This window comes from Pezoporus wallicus, unplaced genomic scaffold, assembly GCF_028554395.1.
Source record: "Pezoporus wallicus isolate ANWC-B61680 ecotype Strahan unplaced genomic scaffold, APGP_CSIRO_Pwel_v1 contig_2543, whole genome shotgun sequence".
Classification (NCBI taxonomy): Eukaryota; Metazoa; Chordata; class Aves; order Psittaciformes; family Psittacidae; genus Pezoporus; species Pezoporus wallicus.
The window spans coordinates 1,980,756-2,005,812 of NW_026638172.1; the positions used below are offsets into that span (position 1 = coordinate 1,980,756).

The following is a 25,057-nucleotide window of genomic DNA, read 5'->3' on the forward strand; positions in this document are numbered from 1 at the left end:
TCTCCCCGCCCCGGCCCGCCCCAGTCCGCCCCAGCGGCGCGGCTGGCAGCAAACGGAGGGGATCGGTGCGGTGTGGTGCTGCGCGGCGGCGCTGCCGGGAAGCGGTGATGTGAGTGCCGGGGGCCGGGAGGGAGCTGGCAGCGCCGGCCACGATCTGCGCAGAACCCTCTGCCCTGGCTCCGCGGCGGGGAAGGGAGGGAGGGAGTGCCTGCGGCCGGGCCCTGTGTCCGCAGGGGGTGGGAGACCTTGGGGCACCCGGGCTACAGCCGTGCCCCAGCCGTGGCCGGTGATCCTCGCCTCACTGACCGAGTTGCTTCCCTCTCGACCCCGTTCTTCTGCTCCCCTCTGGCCTCCCCCCTCCTGATTGTTTGCTTGTGCTGCGCGTTCGCTCCCTTATCTCTCCCAGACACGCCGGGCAGCTTGGGCTTCCGCCTGCCGGGACGGTGCGGTGAGCGGTGCAGGGGGGCCGGCTGTCCGGCTGCCCGTCCGACCCCTGCCCCTGAAACCGCGGCCGCCTTTGGCGCCTCCGCTTCTGGGTGAAGCGTGCGGAAGGAGCCTCCGCGCCTCGGTCCTGCTGGCCGAGAGTTTAATTAGGAAACTTGTGTTAATACCTCACCGCGTTTGCGGGGGTAAGAATCCAGGATTTGATCGTTATTAAGTGAGACTTTCATACGAATGGCATTTGTTTGTTTCTGTTACTTTTCAAGATGCATAACTTCCCTGCTGACAAAAAACTCAAACCAGCCCTTAAACTGATCAGAAAACCAACTTTTACCCTGACTCAAAGATCTTTCTGTGGGGAAGTATGTGATGGTTAGGTTGTGTGAGCCTGGCTTGCAGGCTGGTACTACATACAGTGCTGTTCTTAATTTTAGTTGTTGCTAAAATTATACCTGCACAGCTTCCTGACCCAGTTTGTGTTGCTGTTTTTTTCCTCTTCTAATTCTTATCATATTCTTCCCGACATAGCCCATATCTTTATTCTGCATCTACAGCAGTAGACCTCTGCTCTCAGTAGATATCCTGCACTTAAGATATTTAAGTTTTGAGGACTGACTCGGGCAGTTTGCTTTAAGCTCCCTGTATAAGGAAAAAACACACACAGAGTTCAATTTGCTTCTCATAAATATTTGGGACAGAAAGAGTGGCATTTTGGAGGTGATATCTTCCATCTGTTGATGTGGAGAGCTCAGACAACTCAACATCTGACTTTTTAGACAGCTGAATTTAGGGGACATGAGGCCCATTGGAGCTCCATATGTGCAGAAGGCTGCCTGCCCTGATACTCTTGTGCATTCTTGTATGCTGTTAAAAATATTTGCAGCATTACCTTTAAAGTTACAGAGTTTGCGATGTAGAAAAGAGGTCTGGCAAAGCAGATCCATGCAGATGATTTTCAGCACCAGTACAGGTCAGACTGAGCAGCTGCTTGCAGGCTCCGCTCTCTGATCAGTTTGTCTTGTGGGATATTGTAATTTGTATGTTGTTCAGAGGGGGCAAATACAGTGAGAAGAAGCAGCAGCAAATCAGGTTGGAAATTAGAATTTACAGAAGGATTTCCAAAAGTAAAATGGACTCGAAAGCCAAAAGAACGAAACTGTTCAGAGAACTGCCCTGTTTCATGTGGATGAAAATCCCATCCATCTCTGGGAGCCCACATACAGATGTATATTCTGTGAAACACTAGAAGCCACAGTTACGAAGGACAGCCCCATGTACTCGCTGGGTCAGGGATGCTGTTCTCTTGAGTTCTTATTTTTAAATACATTTTTTTAAATATGGGTATGTATCTCAGCAGAGTTTCTAGGGTAGGATTAGTGCACTTGAATGAATGGAGTTGTGAATTATTTGAGAACGTGGGTCATTAGGGCCATTGCTGGGACCCGCTTCACAGTACAAGAAAACCTCCTTTTTGGCCTCCTTCCCTGTTGTTTTAGAGCTGCGTTACTAGATTTTGCCAATACCAGGATATTTGAATTACAATTAGCTGTTCTGAAATTGCTTCTCATGTGGAGTAGGGTTTATTGTGAAATAGATGTGATTATTTTTTTTTCTTTCATTCTTTCTATTTCTTTCCACTACAGGACTATTCTTTTTCTTTAAAATTGAGTTCGTTACTACTTCTGAATGCTGTCTCCTGTTGAGTGGTTGTTATAGAGCAGCCACAGTAGTTACTCTGAATTTATTTCTTTGTGTAGTCAAGAACTTTGTCTCTTTCTCACTTTGCACACCTGTATTCAAGATGATGTGCACGCAAGCTGCCCAGTGCTCAAACCTGCAGAAAGCTGTGGGATACTCCCTTTGTGTAGTCTTCAGAGGTTGTAGCTGTTAAAACTGAAGAAGACTGCTGAGCATATGTATGATGTTTTTTAGCCCCTAAATTCTTATAATTTGACAGATCTATGCCTGATAACACTGTTTCCCTCTACTCTCTCCCCCCTTCCCCTCCAAGTTTCAAGTCTGATGGTTTAGAACAGAGCTGTTCAAAGCAAATGCTTCCAGGTTTGAATGCACAGACACATTTTCTTTTGTTGTGGGTTTTTTTTTCCTTGTGTTCAGAACCACCTAAAACAGTTGTTTGTTTGTTTTTTCCCTTCTCACCCCCTCCCCCTTTTAATTTTAATTGTATGTGGTAAAAACAAAATCTCCATCCCAGTCTCAAAGTCAAGTCTGGCAAAGCTGTCTCAGCTGAAGGTAGCTTCTTTATGAGAGTTTCTTAAGCTTTGCTCTGTAAGGAGAGCTGATTGCACCACCTGTTAAAACATTAATAATACTATAGCTTGTGGGGAGAAGCAGTTTGCCACTTGACTGGGTTTGGGGCCATGGACCCCAGTACTGCTGGTGTTACTCTGCAGGTTACTTTCTGAGCCTTGTCAACAGAACCTGTCCCCTTTTGTGTGCTCCCAAATGCGTGGTTTACTTGCTGGAGTGTGTAAATGCGTCACTGCAGCGTAGGCTGCCCTCGTCTCATAGCTCAAGAAATGAATATGCGAAGTCAAAATACCTGCGTTTCTGAGTTTTCTCTCTGAGATTTCAGTGTTTTCTTGTCTTGTGAAATGATGAATGTGGCAGGTGCTGTTCATGCAGAGTTGCTACTTCTTCTTCCCCGTCTTCTCACTCCCTCTGAAGTTTTAAATGAATTTCAGAACTCTGAAAATGGTTTTAACACTGATGCTATTTGCACTGTACAACTGTTTGCAGCAGAGTTTTGTCATTTCATTAACATCTCAAGAAAACAGCTTGGTGTTTACTCTTTCTTTTTTCCTCCTTCCCTTTTGACTTGCTGAACTGTTGCACATTCTGCCCCCTGAGTGGTTTGACGAGTAAAAGTTGAAAAAAAAATCACTGCTCTGTAGGAGATGCAAACTTCTTCCAAATTGCTGAAGGTTTACGGCGGTTTTTCCAGCAGGTGTCCAGCACCTGACTGTCTGAGCTACTCTGTTCCCTGGGTGCCTAGCAGCAGATTGCCAAGCTGAACTTGCTCAGACAGTTCTAGAAAGCCAGGCTCCCATTGGACTTTGTTACAACTCTTCCCAGGAGATAGAGCTTCACAGTGAAACTTGGATACCTCTCTGGGTCCATGTCGCCAAGCTCCTGTTTGGGAGCCAGACCTGAGTAAATGTGTGCGATGCTGAACCTCAGCTCTGCAAACCTCTGGACTCTTTGTTTGCGTGGCAGGAAGGAATGTATTTGTGGTGGTACTGGCTAGCTGGTAAACTTTCTGGTCCTTAGCGGGTTAGTCCAGCTCTAAAGCTGAAAATAAGAACTAACCTTCACTGATGGAAGTGAACTCAGAAGATAGGAAGTCTTAAAAGCTGTATGGTTTTGATCACAATGACTTTTAAAAATAACTGTGTTTCCCTTGATTTGTACACAATTATTCAAGTATAAGAAACCTCTGTACCACTTTAACAGCATCTACTCTCAAGGTTGTATTTGGCAGATTAATAAAATAATCACATACTGAAACATTGTCATTGGTCTGGATTAACTTTCAGGTTTGTGACTGGAGCCCGTGAAGCGCTAGCAGCCTCTCACTGAAGTGGGGTCTTGCTTCTGTTGCTGCTCCTTTCCAAACGCTTCTCTTTGGCTTGCTCTCATTGCAGCACTATTGGTGCTTTGCAGGTTCCACTGTTGTTAAAATGGCAGATATTACTTCATTTCAGACAAGCTTGGTTTTTGAGTAGTATGAACTCAAGATGGAAAATCTTGGGACCATAATTTCCACAATTCATTAATCATGAAATGCAGGATTTTAGGTTCCCATGATATCAAGTCTTTTGCACAGACAGTATCATTTGCTTTTATATGTAACAACAGAGAGCCAGCCTGTCTTTATCGAAACCAATAGGAGATGAAGACAAAAAGCTTCTGGATCTATACTTGATCCCCAGGAGCACCCTCAGGTTCTCCAGCGAGATGACTGTATAGCTGCAGTGGTTTGCTACAGATGCGATGTCCGGTAGCATTTAGGAAAGAATCCGTGGAAAATACAGCTGTGAAAATATACCTCCTCATGTTCTCAAGTCTTGACTTTTGATGGGTGCAGCGGTACAGTCTTAATTTTAGCACTTATACTTGATTCTGTTGAAGAGAAAGAGGCAGCTCTGTTAGGTCAAACTTGGAAGCACAGAGATGTTCTTGCATATCTGCAAGATGCAGTGAGGCTGTTGTACAGTTCATGTGTTTTCTGTCAGAATTGGTCTGTTGCTTTAGGAAGGGTAACATAGCTTTCAGCTGGAGCATTATTTGAGATGATGTCAAAGGGGTCTAGAGACAAATTAGGAGCTATAGCTCCAGTCGGAAAAAGGGCCTCGAGATATCTCTGAGCTCTGAATTTCTCCCTCCCACTAGGCTGGTTTTCCAGCCGGGAGTGTTGGAGTTTTCAGGCTTTGGCTGCAATACATTTTGATATATACATTTCAAAAGCCATTTAATGAAATGTGTGACTAAGTCATCGTCCAGTTTTAAAGTACCACCTTTCAGGGATGCGCAGCTTGATGTTCAAATCCTTCATACTTACACTTTAAATAATTGTAGCATCTGCGAAGCTGTATTTTTACATTAAGCACTGGTCAGAGGATGTATTTCAACATCTGTTTGAATTTTAAGAGTTGAGGTTTGTTTCTGGTAATGAAAGATGTGCTTGCGTGTGTAAGAGTTGAAGTGCTATCACTGTGCATGGAAGAAGTTTTGTTTTTATTGAATAAAAGTGTCAAGAAGTATTTTGTTTGAACTCTGTCCATTGATCTTCAGACAAAGGCAACGATTCAGGTTTCAGACTTATCTTTTTTAATGTTCTCAGTGTAATCTTGAAATATTTTTGTTTTCACCCCTCATTCTTTTCCATTTTAAGAGCAGTCTGTTGCTAGAATGTGTTTTGTTGAACCAAAGCATTGCCTCTGTTGCTGCAAGCTAACAAGAAATTGAATTATTTCACAAGCCTCATCTGGCATTACAGATGGTTTTTGATGATGGAACAGCCATTTGGGGGCTTGTTTGTTTTATTATTAAATACTTTTTAGGTCCTAACTTCTGAGCCCTGAAGAGTTTTCCCCAAGTTTCCTCACGCATGTGACTTATCTAAATTGCATGTTTCAGAAGTTACTCAAATTTTTACACTGAAACATCCCAACGATTTACTGCTGTGTCTGTGACCCCACAGGTCAGAATCTGTTCCAGGATTCCCCACAGCAGCTCATGTTGTCCAGAACTGCACCTTTGTACTGCCTTTGTGCTGCACTGTGTACAGTATCCAAAGCAGACTTTGGCATTAAATCTTAACGTTTTACACTTAGACTCATTTATTGCATGCGGTTCTATGAAAAACATCAAACATTTATGAAAAGTGCAAGTTGCACAGTTTGTGTTTAGTAGGATGTTTAGAGCTGCTTATGTATCTCTAGCTTGCCTTTTCATGTGTTTCTGGTTCTTACAGAAGCATCTCCATTGTGAAAATCTTGCAATCTGCAGGGGTCAGATGGGGACAATCCCAATACTGAACAATACGATCACCCAAAGCAGAGTAGATTTAGTTTCATAAGCTATATATCTATATAAAGACCTGTGGCTTTGATTCTTGTTTCAGATTATACATACTTATTTTTTTTCTTTCCCCAGGGCCGATTACTGGAAATCTCAGCCAAAAAAGTTCTGCGATTACTGCAAGTGCTGGATAGCTGACAACAGACCTGTACGATGGTCTACCATAATATGTCAATGATTTTGAAATACTAAGAATTTGAATTACAGGCTTTTGACATCACTTTTGATACTAATGTATTGATGCATGAAATTTGGTTTTAAAAAATGCTTGAGATATTTAAAATATGGTATGTGGGAGCCAGGTACATGCATACAAAGTGGTGTCTGCTGTTCTGCTTGCCAGTACAGATAAGAACTGAATTATCTGACCCTGCTTTTTCAAGTTCTGTAACTTAACATTTGATCTGTCTTGAAACTTTGTGCCTGTTCCTGGCCTTCACATGCAAGTAGAAAGCAAAACCTGGCATACGTACTATTTACATATGGTAGGCCTGGTACAGCCAGCACTCTTAAGCATTTAAAGCAGGTTTCTTTAATTACAGACTGCCCACAGAAATGTTACTCGGTTACAGAATGGTGTTTCTGACTTGCAGATGCCTTTTGCAGAATAGTAGACCTATTGGTTTCTTACTTAGAAATTAAGTCTTGCATTCCTGACTCAGTGCCAGGGGTAGTCCTGGAGCTGAGCTTCATCTGGCTTACAGTTAGATACCTGGAGTTCAGAATGACAAGTGTGAGCTAATTGGTTTAGGTTCCTTCTTGTGATCAGTGAAGAGAAATACATGTTAAAGGGGAGGGGTCTGGGGAACTTACAAAGTCTGCTTTTAAATGAGATGAATCTTGCCCTGGGAGTGCATCCTCTGCATATGGGTTCATGCAAAGAAATTCTGGAGTTACTAGGTCAGGCTCAGGCACCTAACATCTGAACACCTAAATGAGCTCAGATGTTCTTTGTGTGAACCACATGAGGACTTCCACTGTTGTCCCTGTACAGCTTCTGAACTCCTTCCAGTTCATACTGGCTTCAGTCTTTCTGGCAGCTTTTTGGCTTGCAGACTGCTCTGTTGTCTTCAGTTACACAGCTTTGCCTTTTTGTCTCCCTTTCTCATGTCTGTGGACCTACAGACTTGTTTAAGTTCATGAGGTAGTCTAATTAAGGAGCCTAGCTAATATTTGGAATGCTGAATAACCCATATGGTTTTTAAAAGTTTCTATGAAAACAGAGAGGGTAAGAAAAAAAAAATGAAGGGATGGCACTTGGAAGGATAGCATGGAGGGGGAGCCCAGATTTCCTGTTACTTATCTCTATGTGTGATGAACAGTATCATTTGAAAAAAATTTAAATCTTAGAAATACAGACTATGAAATTTTATGGCACCATTTCGGAGCATTACTGATATTTTGTAACTTGCAAGTTGAGCATTTCTCAGTGTTCCTTAATTCCTACAGCCATTTTGTAGCTGTAGTGTTTGCTGGAAGTGTTTTCAGACCACTTACATTTAGGCTAGTTCAGCTTAGTTTAGTCTAACTAGATTTTAGCTAAAATTAATGAAGTTAAAATTGCATAATACTTACAATTTTTTCTTGGTTTTCTCTCTGAAGAGCATTGATTTTCATGAAAGAGGAAAGAATCATAAAGAAAATGTGGCAAAAAGAATTAGTGAGGTAACTCGGATATCTTAATTGCACAAATGCTTATTTTTAATCTCTTTCATTATCAGATTTGTTTAATTTATTCTCTTGTTTCTTTGTTTTAGATTAAAAAGAAAAGTTTGGAAAAAGCAAAAGAAGAAGAAAACATGTCAAAAGAATTTGCAGCAATGGAGGAGGCCGCAATGAAAGCCTATCAAGAGGATATGAAAAGGCTTGGAATTAAGCCAGGTAGTTCATATAGCTGCCAGAAGATTAAACACAGAATTGAAAGAATACTGAATAGGAAAGGGTTTTTTTTCTTAAATTAGTTTTTAGGAACATGAGGGGAGGACTCCAGGACTGTGTTTGCACATTAAAAAGAAAAGAAAAAAAAGGAGGAGCCTGCAAATTGCCTGTAGCAGAAATGACAGCACAGAATGCTTTAAGCTGTGGTATCCTCTGGTCTGTGGAACAATCCAGTTTGGAGTAGAAAAATTGAACAATGAGATAACATAAAAGAGGCTGCAGTTGATGCTTTGGATCAGCAGTGCAGCTTTCTTTGGTTAATTTTGTGTCACTTTTGCCAGTTGGAGACAAAAGTTCCTATTGCGTAGGAGAGGTTGGGTTCCCACTGGTGTCTTAACAGTGGAAGTGAGAATCTCCTACTCAGCTTCAGTTCAGCAAGTACCTTTGTTCCATGTGACAACTTATTATCCATTAAAAAAAGTTTGTAGTTTTAAGCTTCTGTAGAACTATCTTTTTCGTAACTTTCTTAGTTTTGTTTTTGTTGTTGTTTAGTTAGAGATCTTGCTCCTTATGGTTTTTCTCTTTATGTTACTGATCTTTTGATACTTTCTTACACTACAATAATATTGCTACAATGCAAGATTCTGTGAACAGAATCTTTTAAGTTTACCTGCTATGAGTGTAATGCTAATGAGTGAATATAACTCATAAGAACAAAATGTCCTATTTACTGTTGCTCAAGAGTGACTAATATTCAAGCTCACATTATTACTCTTTTCTAAAAAGGGAGTATTGTTTTCTTTAAGATGATGTAGGTCCCAGTTCGACACAGAGTAAAATGCAGAGTAACACAGTGGAAACTAAAGGAAAGAAAGAAAAGAAAGAGAAGAAGGAAAAGAAAGAAAAGAAGAAAAAGTCATCTCCGGACTCCTCAGTGTCATCAAAAACTGAAATGAAGGAGTGGGTGCAAGGATTATCTCCCGAAGGCTATACATACTATTACAACACCAAAACAGGAGGTAAACACTAGGAGCAAATGCAGATACACTTGTTGGATATAAATGAGAAAAGACTACCTGCATTTCTTTACTCTTCTGCTCTTTCTGTAGTAAGCTGGTTATTAAAATGTGAACAATTAGATGGAATTTTGATATTTAACATTCAAGATGTTAGCATCCAGAATTTCAGACTGGTTTTCCTGTTTGTTAATAATGGAAGAAAGCAGTAATTCCACAGGTTCTGGAAGCATTTAGCCTGTCAGAAGTTAAGTATACGGAAGATAGCTGTGTTCTTCCTAAAGAAGTGTTCTGATCAGGAATGTGAAACATATTCATTGTGTCCAAGTAAATGAGAGTAGTTATGGATTGCTATCTGATTGTTTCTTTCCACATTTACAGGATTTATCTAACTGACTTCTGTTGGGGTGCTATGTGTTAAGTTCTACTTTAGAGCATTAAAAGCAACCCTCTTTTATGATTAATGAGAATATTACAAACTGTTTCTTACAAATTTAAGGATTAACATGAATTTTTACTATAGTCTTTCCTCATAGAAAATAATTGTCAAAAGGTAAAAGTCTTGTGTGTTTCGTTTCTTACTAAAAAAACAAAACCAAACAAAAAGGCCCCAGCAGACAAAAAAACCCTCTCCTTTGTATCAAAATTCCAGTATTAATGTATGTATCGGCCATAGTTTAACAGTGTCTGGAAGGTGGTTAGTCCCAGTAAAGTCAACTCCAGTTGTGATACTTCTGTTTATTGTTCATACCATGGTTTGCTTGAGGGTGATTTATATTCCAATGAGGATTTTACTTCTTTGTTTACTATATTACTTGTTTGTATATGTGCACACATCGATGTCATGTCATGTTCTTTAGATCTCTTTTTCTTAAAGACTATTAAAACAGGATTGAATAATGGATGAAACATATTTTTTTTTTAAGAATCACAGTGGGAGAAACCTAAAGGATTCCAAGGCAACTCTCCAAACTCAAAAGCGGTAATGAAATACTCTTACTCATACTTTTCTTTGTCCTTGCAAACACTTTTCAAAAATAAGCTAAGCAATTTGCAAGTCTTCTGACTACAGAAGATAAATTGTTTCCTTTTCAAAAACTTAGGAAAAGAAAAACTGAATGTATAGAATGTTTTATGATATACTTGATGGAAACTGAGATTTTAATATACCAATTTTTGGCTAATTTGTTTATCAAGGGAAGAGAAATGGTGGTGGGTGTGGTTTTGCAGAGTATGCTTTTTTCATGCTTCAGTCCATAAAACTGAAAACCTTTTGGAAATTCTGAATAAATTCTCTTCAAACTTTTGCAAATGTAATATAATTAAAAAAAAAAAAAAAAGAAGACCTTACACATCTCTTACACATAAGAGAAAGAGTCCTTTCTCTTAGGAAACATTAAGATTGCACTGTCAGATAGTTCCATGGTCATGGAACCTATGTGTAAGGAACCTTTTAGCACATTACTTTATTTTCCTTATTTTTTTTCCTTATTTAAGGCATGGGAACACTTGCACAATAGACCAAGGACAGAAAGAAGTGTCCCTTGCCCATGGCAGGGGCATTGTAACTAGATGATCTTTAATGTCCCTTTCAACCCAAACTGTTCTTTGATTTCTTCCTATTATTAATGGGCTTTCCCCTGATACTTATCACTCCAGGATTTTTGTGGTTCAGAACATTAAAAATAGGATTTCTGCAACACTCCTGAGACATTATGTTCTGTTTCCCCATTTTCAGCATAGGTCTCATAAGTACAATATGATTTAGAGTCAGTTTTATTTGCTAATGTTGGATTTTATGTTAAAGATCAAAAAAGCCTGGCTTTTTCAGAATGCTTCCCATTCTGTACATCTCAGAAGGCAGGCTGTGCTTGGTACTGGTTAACTTACAGTCAGAGGAGAAAATGGTTTTAATTGGGGCTATTTTTAGGCAATTGAATCAATTCACGAAGTATATGTGAAGCCTTTATCCTTTCAGTCAGGGTATAGCTTTGCAATATCTATAAGCCAGTCTTAATGTAGCCTTCCATTGAAAGATGTGGTCTTGTGACTAATCTTGTGTGGTCTTTGGTGCATGTTCGCCCTAACAGTGAACTAGTTCAGGGAGTGAAGACATCAGAGTGTAGGTTAGTGCTCTGTAGGCTTATTTCCTTGCCATCAGCTCTGAGGGTAATCGGGGAAATGCCAGTGTGGGGAGAGCAGATCAGGGAGAGGAGGTGCTCCCTTCCTGGCAACAATTTGAAGTTGGCTCATCTCAGCTTTATCATAAACGCACACCTTCAGCCTCAGATATCTCTCTAATGCCACATGGTTGTATTTTGTCATTCCTCCCTCACCCTGCTCAGTGACTTTGTGGTGTCTTGAGTTATTTTTGCTATTGCTAAAAACAACCACTTGATTGCTCCTTATTTAGTTTGAGCTAAAGATATTGGGAACATTCCAGATCTCTTACAAGGACTCACCGCCCAGAAATTAAAGGGCATGCTTGCAATATGTAGTGTAGATGCACCGGCCCTCCCTGTCTTACAGCACACTAGCTTGCTGCTCAGACATCATAAGAGGTGGAGAGAGCAGAGTAATGAAAAGGCATGTTGAAGACTACCTGCAACTTCAGTTAGGCTGACATCATGCTTGTTAGCATTTGTTCCCAAGTAGCAAGCGATAGGACAAGAGGTAGCAGCCTCCAGCTGCACCAGGGGAGGTTCAGATTGGATAGCTGGAAAACTTTCTTCACTGAGAGGGTGGTCAGGCATGGGAACAGGCTGCCCACCGAAGTGGTGGAGTCACTGTCCCTGGAAGTGCTCACAAACCACATAGATTAGGCCCTTAGTGACCTGGTTTAGTGGTGGACCTGGCAGTCCTGGGGTAACAGTTGGACTTGATGATCTTAGAAGTTTTTTCTAACCTAGTTGATTCTACAATTAGCATTTATATAGTAGATACTCAGTGTGTCTACCATCAAATATCTGCTGAGATGCTTAGGATATGACTAACAAAAAGGCTAGGTTGTACTTAAGGCTGTTTTTTTGTCCTCTTTCTACTTACAGAAAATAAATTCTCCTTTTGCTTCATTTGGAGAAACTAGCACTTGAGAGCAAACCCTTGAGGAAACTTGCTCACTGAAGGCTCTCTTGCCTTTGCCTGCTCTGAACCTACTGGTACAATTTCCCCTGTTTACAGAGTGGATGCAAGAACTTTAACTCATGATTTTGTCGTGTGTTTAAAGAGAACAAAAAGTTTTAATAGAGTGTTAAGCAAATGTATAGGTACGTGTGTGTATATACACACACAGAGACATTTATTAATGCAAAAATAATGTATGGTGAAGCTTCATGGATGTTGTGCCTAATGCAGGGGAGCAAGCAGTAGTTAATACTTAAGGAGCAGTGAAGTAGTTGTATGTGCAGGTGTTAATGTAGATCAGGTTCTTAAGGAAGATGTTAAGTCAGGGGTAATGACTGATTATGTACCTGTGGCTGATTCTGCACATCTGCATTTTAATTACACATCCAAAAAGACCTACCTGCAACTTCCGCCACATTTCATATGGATTTATTAATGAGTAGGGAAAAGTGTTGCTTCACTAAGGAAGTAAATGAACGGGCATGCATTCCTGCAAAGTTTGATTTCACTGTTATTTTTGGTGAACATCTGTTTTGGGATAAATTCTAGAATGGCTTTTTGTTTGTATGTTTCTGTTTAGTTGGTGGTAGTACTTACTGATACCAGTTTTCTGTAGCCCTCGCGAAACCTTGCACCTTCCAGAGAAACTTATCGACCTCCACTGAAGAGAATGACACAAACAGGAAATTACTACCTCACGGGTGAACACTTTGGAAAATAAACCCCATGTAAAATAATGGCCTGTACAATAATTTGAAGTGTATGGCAACATGTGTTATATTGCCTCATACTAATTATCCACTGCTTGAAAAAAACGTGTGTGTGCATTTGCAGTATTTTAAGTTAAACAATTCAGTCTCATTTGAGTCAAAGGGAATACTTCCTAACAACTTCAGAGGTTCAAGCTTTAAAACAGGAAAATTATCACAATTATCAGCAAAAGATACTCGGGTGTTGAGTAGTCTTATAAGTCATGCTTTGGCTGACCCTTGAAACTTGTTTTAATTTCTCCCGTATCTTTTCCTTAGGCAATGGAGTGGGTAGAGGGTATCACTGAAGATGGTCATACTTACTACTACAACACACAAACAGGAGGTAAGGAGAGCTTGTTTTCCAGTTAAGCTCTGTTTCAGGAGAGAGGGTTTTCAGAAAAGCACTTTGTTTTGCAAGTAACTGCATTTTAAGGGTATTACTAAGTTCTGAATTTTTTAGCTGCTTTCTTAGTCGAAATACACTTGTTGCTTAGGTCAGTGCTGGCTTTATAGCTGTATTGTCAGTGTGTATACATCTGTGCTTAATAGGTTTTTTTCTGATATTCAACTTGTAGCTCTGAACTGTGTGTTCTTCTTTTCTACATATATATTGAAATTATAGTTTGGGAACCAGAAAGGGGCAGGATTTTGTTTTGGCAGGTATGTAGGACTGAATAAGAATCTCCTAAACTTTTACCAACACAGCATTGATAAGACCGCCTAGCATCTTGCCTCCTACTTCTTTTCCCCGTTCTTTTCCCTAACATGGGGAACTTTGCGGTAACTCCCTCAGAACAGGCATCTGTTTTCTAAATCCATTGGAATAATTTTGAGGTCAGTGATGCCTCTCTGGAGAGCAAGTGATTTTATGCTGTGTATGAGGTTTTCTTCTGCTGTTGGGTATTAAGCGGCATTCCTAAGGATGCCAAGAATAGAATAAAACCCCCAAAACTTCCAGTTTTCCAATGTGCCACTCCCCTGCCCAAATGATTTGTGATTTCTTCTTTTGAAAGCTGAAGGAGATGCTGATTATTTTTAAACATTGCCTTCTAAGCTCAGGGATATTTTATGCCTTTGGCTGTGTTGTTTTTTCAAGTTCTTCATGGACACATGACACTCATGAAGAATGTTTTTGTAATCATCATATTTGGTAAAACTTGGGCTTGTGAGATTCCGAAGCGACAGCAGTGCCCTAAAGAGACTGTTCTGGTCATGTAAAGTCACTCATTACCAGTTTCTTACACCTTTACTTCTTCAAGATACATGTTAAGTGTTGTTTTCAGTTGGGGATTTCTTTGGAAAGAGATAAAATAACTGGAGAGTTTTATTAAATTTGAAAGCTTATATAAAAATCCATATTGAAAGTTGGTTTTGCCTTATTGTTACTAAAACTGGTTTTCAGACCACTGAGTCAACCTTTACTTTAATATTTCCTCTCAGTCTATTTGCCTGTATAGTACCAGCAAATTCCAACGAAAAAGTTGAAAGTGAGGTCACATCCTGTACATACTCCCATGTCTTTTCAGATTGATGTTTGTATTTAATTGATAGCTCTTTAATTAGAGACTGACCTAATGTTACAGAGCCAGGTAGCACAGAGAAGGGGTTTATCTACCTGGAGAGCTGAGGCTTGCAGTTACAGTTTACCTTATTCTGTCCATTGTTGTAATCGATGGACAACGCAAATCAGATAGGCACCTCTAGAAGTCAATTTGTCATGTAGAAGGATGAGAGACCACAGTCTTGCAAGCCACAGTTCACCATTTGTTATTTTTCTTAAGCACTAATTAAAACAGGCTTTACCTACAGTAAACTCAGCTGTCATGAGTGTATCTCTGCTGGGAAGTGAAATGTTATCTCTCTGATTATGTTTATTAAAACAAACATATCAAACAAGGGCAAAAGCCCTGTGCTAAACAGTTTGCTGTATTTTTGCATAAGACAGCACTCCTTATGAAAGGTAATGCCAGATCAGAATTAGAAACATAAGTAATGTGATCAAATATTTTGGACAGTATCCACATGGGAGAAACCAAGTGGTTTTGTTTCATCTTCAACTGGGAAGAGTCAAACAGATTCCAAAACATCTGATTCAGACTCAGAAGACAGTGAGAATGAAGCACAGAGTTTGGAAACAAATTCCAAGGCAAGTTTTTAGATTTATTTTATACACAGTATTAATTTTCTAGCAGAAGATAATTTATGTGTTGTGATAGGATGTACTCATTGTAATTAGGTTAAACCATATGACTGAAAGTAGAAGTTTGCTCTTGTTTAAAGTCAAATGAATCTTTATTCAATCATTTGGCCCATTAGTGACACTGTTCCAGAATAGAAAGCATGATCTTCCTCTTCAACCCACCTGAAGCAGCTTGAAATCTGCCAGAGATGTGATGTTCTCTGAGAAAGGTCACTGTCATCTCACTGAAGTAATCCACAGAGTGGTTTGGATTGCAGTGTGAGGATGACTTCAAACCTTCATTGGTAAATGTGACTGCCCAGAGACCCTCAGGGAGAGCTTTTGACTGAAAATCACATGGGAGTAATTTTCTTATTAATTGAGAAAAAGTTTGGCAGCACGTAGTACAAAATCTGGATCAATTATATTGATATATGTCTTCAGGTTTAAAACTTATGATAAAGGGTGTGATTATGGCTCTGGTTGGGTCAGATGGTTTTTCTGTAACTGTTTCTCAGACAGTTTAAACATAAAATGTGTTCACAGACAGGTGTTACTGAAATGTGTATGTTTGTACCCCTGCATCAGTGTAAACTACTACCAGGTATTAGCTCTAAAGTGTGTGTATCTGCAGCACAGAAAGGTGTATGTGAATTTTTGCTTCTTATTTTTTATGTACCTATGCTAAGCTTTGTTTTCAAGTTTTATGACAGTACGAGTTTATCATTTCAAGTTACTCTTGGTTGAAAAGTATGAGTAGTAGGTAATGGTAAATCAAAGATGTAAAATAAAGCTACATTGTGTTTTTATTTAGGCATTTTTGCTTAAGGTGGGTTTTTTCCTCTTTAGAGGAAACGAGATAATGGTGAAGAATCAGAGGAAGGGAAAAAGTCTCCCAGAGCTAAGAAGTTAAGTCCTTACGGGAAATGGCGAGAAGTTAAGTCAGAAGAAACTGCTGATAAAGAGGAGAGTTCATCCCCTTCCCAAGAAGCCTCCAGTGACACATCCAGCAAGACCAATCCTTATGGAAAATGGAAAGCAATTCCAGAGAAAGAAGAAAAGGAGGAGGAAGAACCGAGGTGAGGAAATGTTTATCGTAGTTATTTTCATGGTATTTGCTTTCAGAATACTTGTTTGAAAGAACTGAAGCTTTTTCTTCTGAATTCTGGCAGAATTAACACTGCAGGGATTGGAAATACAGCCAAATACAATTCTTACCACAGGAATTATTTGAAGTAATAGCACTCCATGGCAGATAATTGGTGGTGGGTTGGTTTAGTGTAGAAGTTCACCATGATTACAGACTAAATTGAAGTGATTTGAAGGCTTGTTGTCATCCATAATTCTTCTTAGAGGCTGAGTATCAGCTATTTAAAGGTAGTTACTCTAAGCTTATGTTCCTTAACAGCGTCTCCTTCAACTATCTGGCTCAGCTGCCTCAAGAGCTCTTGTGCCTCTTTCTTCCTCTGCTTCCAGCCTCAGAACAGCATAGGCAGTTTTCTCAGGGCCTCCAGCTTCCAGGCTAAACTCTGATTCTTTCTGATGAGTAATTAGGTGGGCTAACTCTGCCCGAAGTTCAAGATGTATCTTGGTCTTCTAGGACCACCAGCAACGTTATCTTGATCATACTGAGTTAGCATTGCTTTGATTTCCTTCCTTATGGGATCAGGAGTGCTTGACATAAGGAGTATGCTTTTTGTCAGACTCCAAGCAATTTCTACCTACGCCTGGTGTGTTCGGCTGAGTTACTTGCACAAGCAGTGAATTCTTTCTCACTTTGTGATGTTGTACTAACTCTAGCTTCTCACTTGAAGGAAGGACATAGTTGAAAAGACACTTCAAATTTTCACCCAGTATTGCAGTAAAAGAGTTGGTTCAGCTGTTTCTCATTCCCTCATTTGCCTTATTTCAAAACAGAGTTAAGCAAAACCAAAACAAAATGCACAACCTTTACTGCTGTCACTGCAGGTAAGTCCTGGGGGCTCTTATAATGTCGTGGGAGACACTTTCTATAATGACTTAACTCAGGAGATGAAAGACAAAATGTGTAATCTAGTTATGCCATTTTAAATCTGGAAGCTGTCTCTCTTCCATGTCCAGCTGATGTGCTACAGATGTTTTTGTGATCAGGAGGTTTGTTTTGGTTTGGTTTTACTGCACAGTGCTTGAGCTGGCTCATTATTTTTGTGACACATGCTGCCTTTTACAGCCAGTTTCTTGTTGTGGGCCCCTCTAGGAGTCTGGAGAAGCTAGGTTTTAGAGAAGGAAAACTGTCCTTTGTCTCATACTCACCCCATTCTCTAGTGTTTTAGTTGTAAATTATTTGGCAGTTTTGACAGTGTTGGAACTAAATTCAGCACTGATCTACTTCCTTGGAGATCGTAATGCTCACATAACACCTTCTGTGTTGGACCAGCTAACTGCTCCTTGACTTCAGAACTGATAAGTTCTTTCAGTTTTTGGAAAGCACTGCTGTATAAAAAGTGCTTTCAGCTACTGAACCTTATATATCAGTCTGTAGGTGAAAACACAGGCTTGAGATATACACACATGTAATGGAGAGAAATGCAGTTGTTTGTTATTTACTTTAAACTGAGGTTAGGCACAATGGCAACCACTTCCAGAGGTTTGTATTTTCAGGATACTGCAACAGTCATGTTTCCTTGACCTGCTGTCATTCTTGTGGCTCTCTTTGGGTGCTTGACCCAGTCTATGTCTTCCTCAAAGCACAGGAGCTGAAACCAGGTATAGTACAGGAGTTGACATCAGACGCACTCAGTAGTACTGAAGGATTTCCTGTATGGATTGGCCAGGAATACAGTGTGTGTCTCTGTAGCAGAGTTATACTGGTGTGATGTCCAATGGACTTGTAATTAAGATCATTTGCTGCCAACTGTTGGGTTGTTCTCCATCATATGCTTGTGCCACAGGTTATTCTTTTATAACATAGTGCTTTCCTGTTGACCTCTTAAAACCAACGGGTTGTTTTTAGATGGCGTCTTTGATCAGTATTTGCTGTGATTCTGTTCTCCAAAGCTGTTCCTCCCAACTTGGGGTCACTTGCTGGTTTGGTAAGCCTGTTCTCTATTCTGTCATGCAGACCCTCGGGGATGGACACTTGTGGAAAACTACTCCATAGCATTTTGGCAGTGAAGCATTGCTAATTGGTCACTGACTACTGTCTTGTAAATTTACACACATGCAGCCCTGTTGTCTTTTGCAGGACTATTTACATGATGAGTGCTTGGGCCATGCTATAGGCTCTGTACACAATGAGGTCTTAGTTTTTTACTTTTCAGGGCAGCCCACACAGAAGCAGCAAAGAGCATGTTTTTTCCTTGATGCCTGTCATGATGGAGATCTTGGCAAGAAGACTGCATCTAGCTCAAAGCTGCTTTGACAATCAAATATAGATGTTGCTGTCTGCAGTACACCATGCTGTTTTTTCCATGTAGATTAATCCTTCTGTGTTTTCCTCTCTTCTCCCAGTGAAAAAGTGGACCTGGAGCTTCCTAGTACAGAGAGTGACAGTCTGCCACCCCCAGTGGCAGAGGATCCAGACGATGCGACAGTGATATTTAAAGAGAAGACAGTCACCTCCCTTGGAGAGCTGACAGAAGGGGTGCCAACATTTAAAAAGAGGAAATTTGAAAATGGAAAATCTAGGAACTTAAGACAGAGACTGAGTGATCAGTAACACTTAACAAATAATACTTGATTCTGTTGAAGCAAGAGTGAATCAAAAGTGTAATATTTTAAACAGGCTTTTATAAAGAAGATGTTGGATAGAAATTAAGGATTTATAGGGATTGAAACATGTGAGTTGTAATATTTTTTAATTCTGTTTTGATGTGATTGATCTTGGAATGGAAGTCTCTGTTCTGTTACTTATGCAATATTGTAAATACATCTATTTTACCCGTACAATCTAAGTTCAGTTTGCTCTGGGTATGCTGTTTTAAATACATTGCATAAGGTTTTTTACTCCTTTTCTGAGAGAACGTAGTCATCCTTAATCTGGCAGAAAGGATGCAGACCTTTTGTTTTCTTACAGAGTAACTGGATCAATGACATGTACTAGAGAGTAAGATCATATTCTAAGATTGATTATGTGGAGTAGTTCCCCAGCTAATGAGTAAAAGTACTGTGCTTACTAACCTTTGGCTAATCACTTGCAGAAGAGTAGGTGGTGAGACTGCCAGCATTTCACAGTGATCCTTTGATGAAAGCTGTTTCTAGAGGAGTTAGTCACATCAGTGCCACTCATTCCAAGTGACGTCTGGAAAACCATTTGTGTACATGCACAATAAATGTGTTAAACCTCTGCAGAAGGTTTAAACAGGATGAATCTTAACTTTCTGTAACAGCCCCAGAGCCTGTTGGAGCAGGTATTTCTGTGGTGTCTTCCTGCTGTATTTTGCTTTATTGTTGTCTGTGCCTGAGCTTTTCCTTCTTTTTGCACATCAAGTTTTCTTTTTTTGGTCTTACTTTCTTTTTTATCTCTTTTGCCGACATGACACAATGTCCCTTTTGTGACAAAACATTCCAAAGACCTGGCCCTGCTACAGCATGTAGAACCCTTTTTGAGGTTTATGGATTTTGTCTGTTGGTAAGAGGAGTGTATCGAATAGTTGCAGTGACTGACTAAGCTGAGAGGGGCTAAGTGTATCGAAGTTTCATCATTCTCAGCACCATAAGAGAGAAAACAGAAGATGGATAAGTGGAGCTGATGGCTGTACTGTCCACGATGGCTTGGACATTTTCTTAAGGCCTGTAGGTTTGATTTCTTCACTAGGTGGGATTGCTCTGCATTTAGCATGATCAGGATTCATTGTGAAAGGATACAGCTCCACTCATTACTTCTCCAGGTGTCAGACAGTGGACCACAAATGTTCAAATCATGAACCCACTAAAAAATATGTCTCTTTCTAAAAGTTTGTGGTGTTTTGTTCAGGAGCATCATAGCCAAAACCAAAGGGTGCACTTAAAACAGTTGTCAGAGTCCAGCTGCAGCAAAATGGAGTTGGTAACTTTTGAGCTTAAACTTCCCAGAGAAAACAACTATTAATCCATCCTATCAGCAGAGAAAGGAGTGTGAGACAGAGAATCTGTTTATCATGTCTTACAAAGGACACCAAGGTTTTTTTTCTATTCTTTGTTGTTCTGTCTATGTGTAGAGGAGAATTGAGTATTGTGTTTAACCCCGTGTGTTTCTCTGGCTGCTTGTATTTCTTCTGATGTTTGTTTTGAGAAATTTGAAAGTTTCCTGTAATACCCAGCCCTGGATTGTCATTTAGAGATGCTGGATGTGTGCTGGATGCTCTCATACATTCTTGCATACGTGCAGGAATGTACAGCAAGTACTCTATATGAAAGACCTCACATGCCAAGCTAGAGCAGAAGTGTCCTTTCTGCTGAGGAGGGGTTGTCAGGTTTATTTAAAAAGCAGTTTTCAGGTTTTGTTTATGTCTGAACACTACTGCAGCAGCTTGGAGCCTCCGTGTGTTTGTAACAAGTTTATGTGCATTTCCTCTCAATTTACACAAGTATTGTCCTTCAGCTAACTAGCTTTCCCTCCTCTTGAATCCATCATGTCTTTTCAGCATCGCATAACACGTCTTTGTGTGGCACTCCACCACCACTGCTTCTCTTCACCTATTCCAGCCTGAGTTTGCCTGGGCTCTGTGTTCAAGGAAGATTAAGGCCATGGGTGATGTCACTAATACTTCCTTGGCCTACTGGAAGCGACTCTTGATACATGTGGCCCTAGACCACATTTGCCTTTCAGATGACTGCATCATGCCGCCTGCCATTGGCACCCTGTGATTTTCCAGTACAGCCAGCTCTTTCTGCTGCTCTGCCATTGCCAGCTGCCACATTAACAGCTGATCCTGCTTTCCTTCCAAGCACAATCATTTTTTTCCTTACAAACTTGTTTTGTACTGCTGTACTCATCTATTTCTGTTACTCCAAGCCTAAAGTGTGTACATTTCTTTAGAAGCTCTGTAAAGTGATTTCATTGTTTATTGGCACAGTAGTATAGGAGTTTTATTTGTAGGCTCCACTTTTAAATCCTGTGAGGAGCTTATCTTTTCTCTTATAGTGAGGTTCCCAAAATATTAACATCTTTCCTTAAAAATTTTGTCACATTGGTCATTGGCAGTGATTTAAGATACCTGTAACTAAGCTGCCCAAGGAGGTGTTTGAAACCATTTGAAAGTAAGTGTTCCAAACTTGTTTCCTTGAGGAGCTGCTGCTAGTTGTAATATCAAGCAAAGGTCTTTGTCAAGTACGGTGTTAAATAGACAAACCAAAGCATTAGTGGAAAAGATACTAAACGTTCTCTTTGTTCACTGATAGTAAAGTTGGTTTAAATACCATACACTTGCTTTTGCTGATGGAACTTCTAAAGCCTGTGTTTCACAAAGAAATAGAGCTCTCCACTCCCCACTGCCTTTGAGTTTGAGGAGAGACGAGTTCATTCTTTGTCTTTAAATTACAGTAAGGGCCAGTTGAATTAAATGGGATCTATCCAAAGCCAGCGTTTAATTTTGCACTGTGCTGTCACTCAGTTTCCTTATTGTGTATCTAAACCAAGTATTTCTGATACAAACACACTTTTGTAAGATTTAAGGGAGACGCTGCTTTTGCAGGACACGGGTTCTGTGCAGATCCCTCTTCCTCCTGTGCTATCTCCCTGCAAAATCTTCTGCCTTTGGAATTTGCCGTAGGAATCCTGTAGGTATTACCACAGTTATGCTCCTCATCTGCTAATCCTGCCTCGGCTGCACTGGCCTTCAGTAAAGGAATGTTCCTTTTACTGTTTGAGAAGAACAGTGCTACCAGAGGAAAAGTGTTGTGTTTCCTCGCTAACCATTTTCTGTCATGCAGCATGTTTTTAAGTGCTTGCCTCCTTTTATTGCAAGCTCCTGGTTTTGTAGGCTGCTGTGGATATTGTTAGCAATACGAGGAGAGTAAGAGAGAAAAGGGGAGTCACTCCAGTGTCTGACAATGGCTTCATTTGTGTGGGTTTGAGCAAGTCAGTTCTGTATTTTTCCTTCCTCACCTCATCTCTCCCGTCTTGTCTGTCTAAAGACAGATTCGCAGTACAGGATGCTTTTCTTTGGGGTGTGTGTTTTTTATAGTAGGGTCTGTCTAAAGCTGGTGATGCTTTTAGAAGCAAACGTATTGCATATACTTTGATATGCAGTTGATGCATATCAATATATTGCTGTTACTTTGATGGGCATTTCTTTATACCAGGAGCTGTGCAGAGACCTGCTTATTTGACCCAGGTTATAGAATACTCCTTGTTCCTCATTAGGTGAAGCCAAATTTTAACCCTCCACCTGGGAATTTGTAGATTGAAATCCAGATTTTCCCAGTAGTGTAAAGTTTGCTTTGTGTTTGGCTATCATAGAGAAAATCTGTGCTGTGGCATCATCCAGTCCCAGTGTTCAGATTAAGAAGGTGGGAAGCCTGGTCATGACATGGATCCAAGTTAAATTCACCTGTGCTTGTATAAAAACTTTTGTCCTTTATCTTTTTTTCTTCTTTTTCACTTGAAAAATATGTTACTTCAGTGCAAATTTTGGTATCTCAGAAAGGGAGTAAAAAACTTTCATGTTTCTTGGTTTCCTTGATTAGCTTTTTGAGTTGTGCCTCCCCTTTTTAGTACTTGTTTTATTATTGCTATCTTCTTCAAATAGTCTTCCTCCAGTATTCCCAGCTATGCAAGCCTCCACATCACCGCTGTGCTGTATCTCCAGCATCTCCCTTCACTTCACCTCTGCTCCACTGGGATTTGGGGAAGCACCATGCTGTCTTACGCAGGCCACCGTGTCTCCCCATCCCAGCTCCTGCTGCGTGTTTGCATCATGCCCTGGAGAGGTACAACCTTATCTACTCTCAAACAGCCATAAGCTGTTTCAACCCCATGTGCTCTTCTGATTTCCTCACTGATCCTTCTTCCTGAGACAGATCCCATTCTTCCTGTGGGGTTTTTAATCCTTGTGCTGGCTGGTACAAAAGCTGTCTCTGTACCTTCTGCAGCAACCCTTTGGTTCTGCTTTGTCAGCTGTTACCTCTTCAGTCTCTCTTGTATCTACCTCTTAAGTCCTCTTTACCTTCTGCCTATTTAACTTAGAAGTCGTGTGAAGTGTTTGTGTGACAAACAAACAGATTGAGCTTTGTGAAATGTTTTGGGATATAGCTTGAATATAAAGCTTCTTTACAGAGCAAAAAGCGTTGCAAATAATATTCTGAAAAAGGCTGCATCTGCCCCAGAGGGTTCTCAGACAGTGTCACCAAACACAGGTTTGACTTTACCTGTAGAAGTAAACACAGCCCATGTTAAAACCCAGCAGAAAGCATTACACAGACTGGGGGCTGAAGAGAGAGAATGTTAATGGCTTCATTACAGAGGGGGAAGCGCACAGGAGCAGGTGAATGAGAAGTTAGTGGTTTAGTTTATAGGTATCTTCTGCAACATTAAACAGTGGGTTTCTCTTTAGAAGCTTCTCAGTTGCAATTACAAATATTGCAAGCTCTTGAAGTGGAGTTTATATGAAGACCCTGAATAAAGCTTTCATTTGAACCATCTGCTACCATTGTTCATCTGTTCAGGGGGGTCAGGGCAAGCTGGGAGATGGACGAGTGCATGTTCTGTTAAAAATGGGGCCTGGGGTCAAGATAAACCAAAATAGGGATGGAAATGTGGGAATGCTTCTTAAAATAAATACTTTATTTTGTGGTCATGAATAGAAGTGTCTGGTGCCTTCCAGTAGCACGTTCAGCACTTACTGGAAATGGGTTTGTTCTGCGCATCAATTACAAGTAACAAATGACCCAAGTTAAAACTGTTAATTTTACAATTCTTACAAGAGTTCAGGTGACGTTTGTTGAAACAACATTCCAAATATAGCTGAATGGATAAACCTTCTGATGGTAACAGATTGTCATTCAGTAGTCCTCATACGTGCTCCTCTAAGGTTGATGGGTGATGCCCTGAGAGTCAAGGATCTGCACTTTTAAAAGGTGGGGAATGCACATAAACTAGTTCACAGCATTTCTGTTACTGCCTTTAGTAGAAGCTGAGCTGCAGATCTTCCTGCAGGTTTTATTTCTGAACTGCTTACTGTAAGAATTCAAAGTTCAAGTGTCCCAATGACTCATAAACTGTGTGGTGATGTTTCCCAATTGACTCACAGGGCTATACATTTGAAAGAAGCCCAAGCAAACCCAAGACCTTTCATAATTAAAAGTGTTGGGAGCAAGTCAGAAACTGCCAGACAAAACTTGCTGATAAGAATGTGAAAACATGCCAAAGAACTGAAAAATAATTCCAGAATTGGGAAACTGAGGATAGTTTTCCTACTTGCTTCCTGGTTCAAATTCCATCTTTCTAAATACAGCTGAATAAAGTTAACTGTTGTTTGTTAAATATACAGTGGTAAAAACTACACCATTTAGATTAACTCTGTGTCAAAGTGATTGTTTTCCTTACAATAACTCTCATTTTCTCAGTCCTGTATCATTTGTGATCACAAAACAGATGTGCAAATACAAATCAACAAGAAGGCTTAATTTAAATAATAACAACTGATTCTTCACATGCAAAAGCTTGTACAGAGGAGCAGCTTTATAGCAAAACCTGGGAGGAGCAGGATAAAAAACACAGTGTTGTAGCAAGTCAGCCCAGTTCAGCAGAGCACTCTGAGTTCATGTGACATTAAACACATCAGTATTCTTGAACCGCTGCGTCCAAATGTTCTGTAAGCAGATGGATCACCCTCAGGGATAGGGCCACATTCCCAAAGTCATCAAGGCAGAAATTGAACTGCAGAGCTACCCATTTGCTAAAACACAACACACTGTGAACTTCTTTTCTCTGCCAAGAAGCAGGGAGCTGCCTGCTATCATTGCTGAACTCCTCCTGGAATCTCATCAACTCAGCTGGAAACCAGAACACCTACTTTTACATACCACTGCAGCATGTGGTCCAGTCCCATCCTAAGCTGACCCAAGAGTGGCTAGAAGCAAGCTGACAGGCCTCAAAACTGCTG

The 25,057-nt window shown here is 40.3% G+C and overlaps 1 protein-coding gene across 1 annotated transcript; it reads left to right on the forward strand.

Annotated features, from left to right (window-relative positions):
* Positions 1–45: 45 nt before the first annotated feature.
* WBP4 (WW domain binding protein 4) lies at positions 46–23,594 on the forward strand. Its single transcript, XM_057409707.1, has 10 exons — positions 46–109; positions 6,121–6,193; positions 7,648–7,710; positions 7,803–7,926; positions 8,730–8,942; positions 9,866–9,921; positions 13,091–13,157; positions 14,830–14,960; positions 15,843–16,072; positions 18,483–23,594. Coding segments are annotated over exons 1-10 (1,167 nt in total). The 5' UTR covers positions 46–107; the 3' UTR covers positions 18,691–23,594.
* The last annotated feature ends 1,463 nt before the right edge of the window (positions 23,595–25,057 follow it).

Coding starts and splice junctions, on each gene's coding strand:
- WBP4 (XM_057409707.1), top strand. Junction 6,194..7,647: donor GGATAGCTGACAACAGACCT/GTACGATGGTCT, acceptor TTCTCTCTGAAG/AGCATTGATTTTCATGAAAG. Junction 16,073..18,482: donor AAGGAGGAGGAAGAACCGAG/GTGAGGAAATGT, acceptor CTCTTCTCCCAG/TGAAAAAGTGGACCTGGAGC.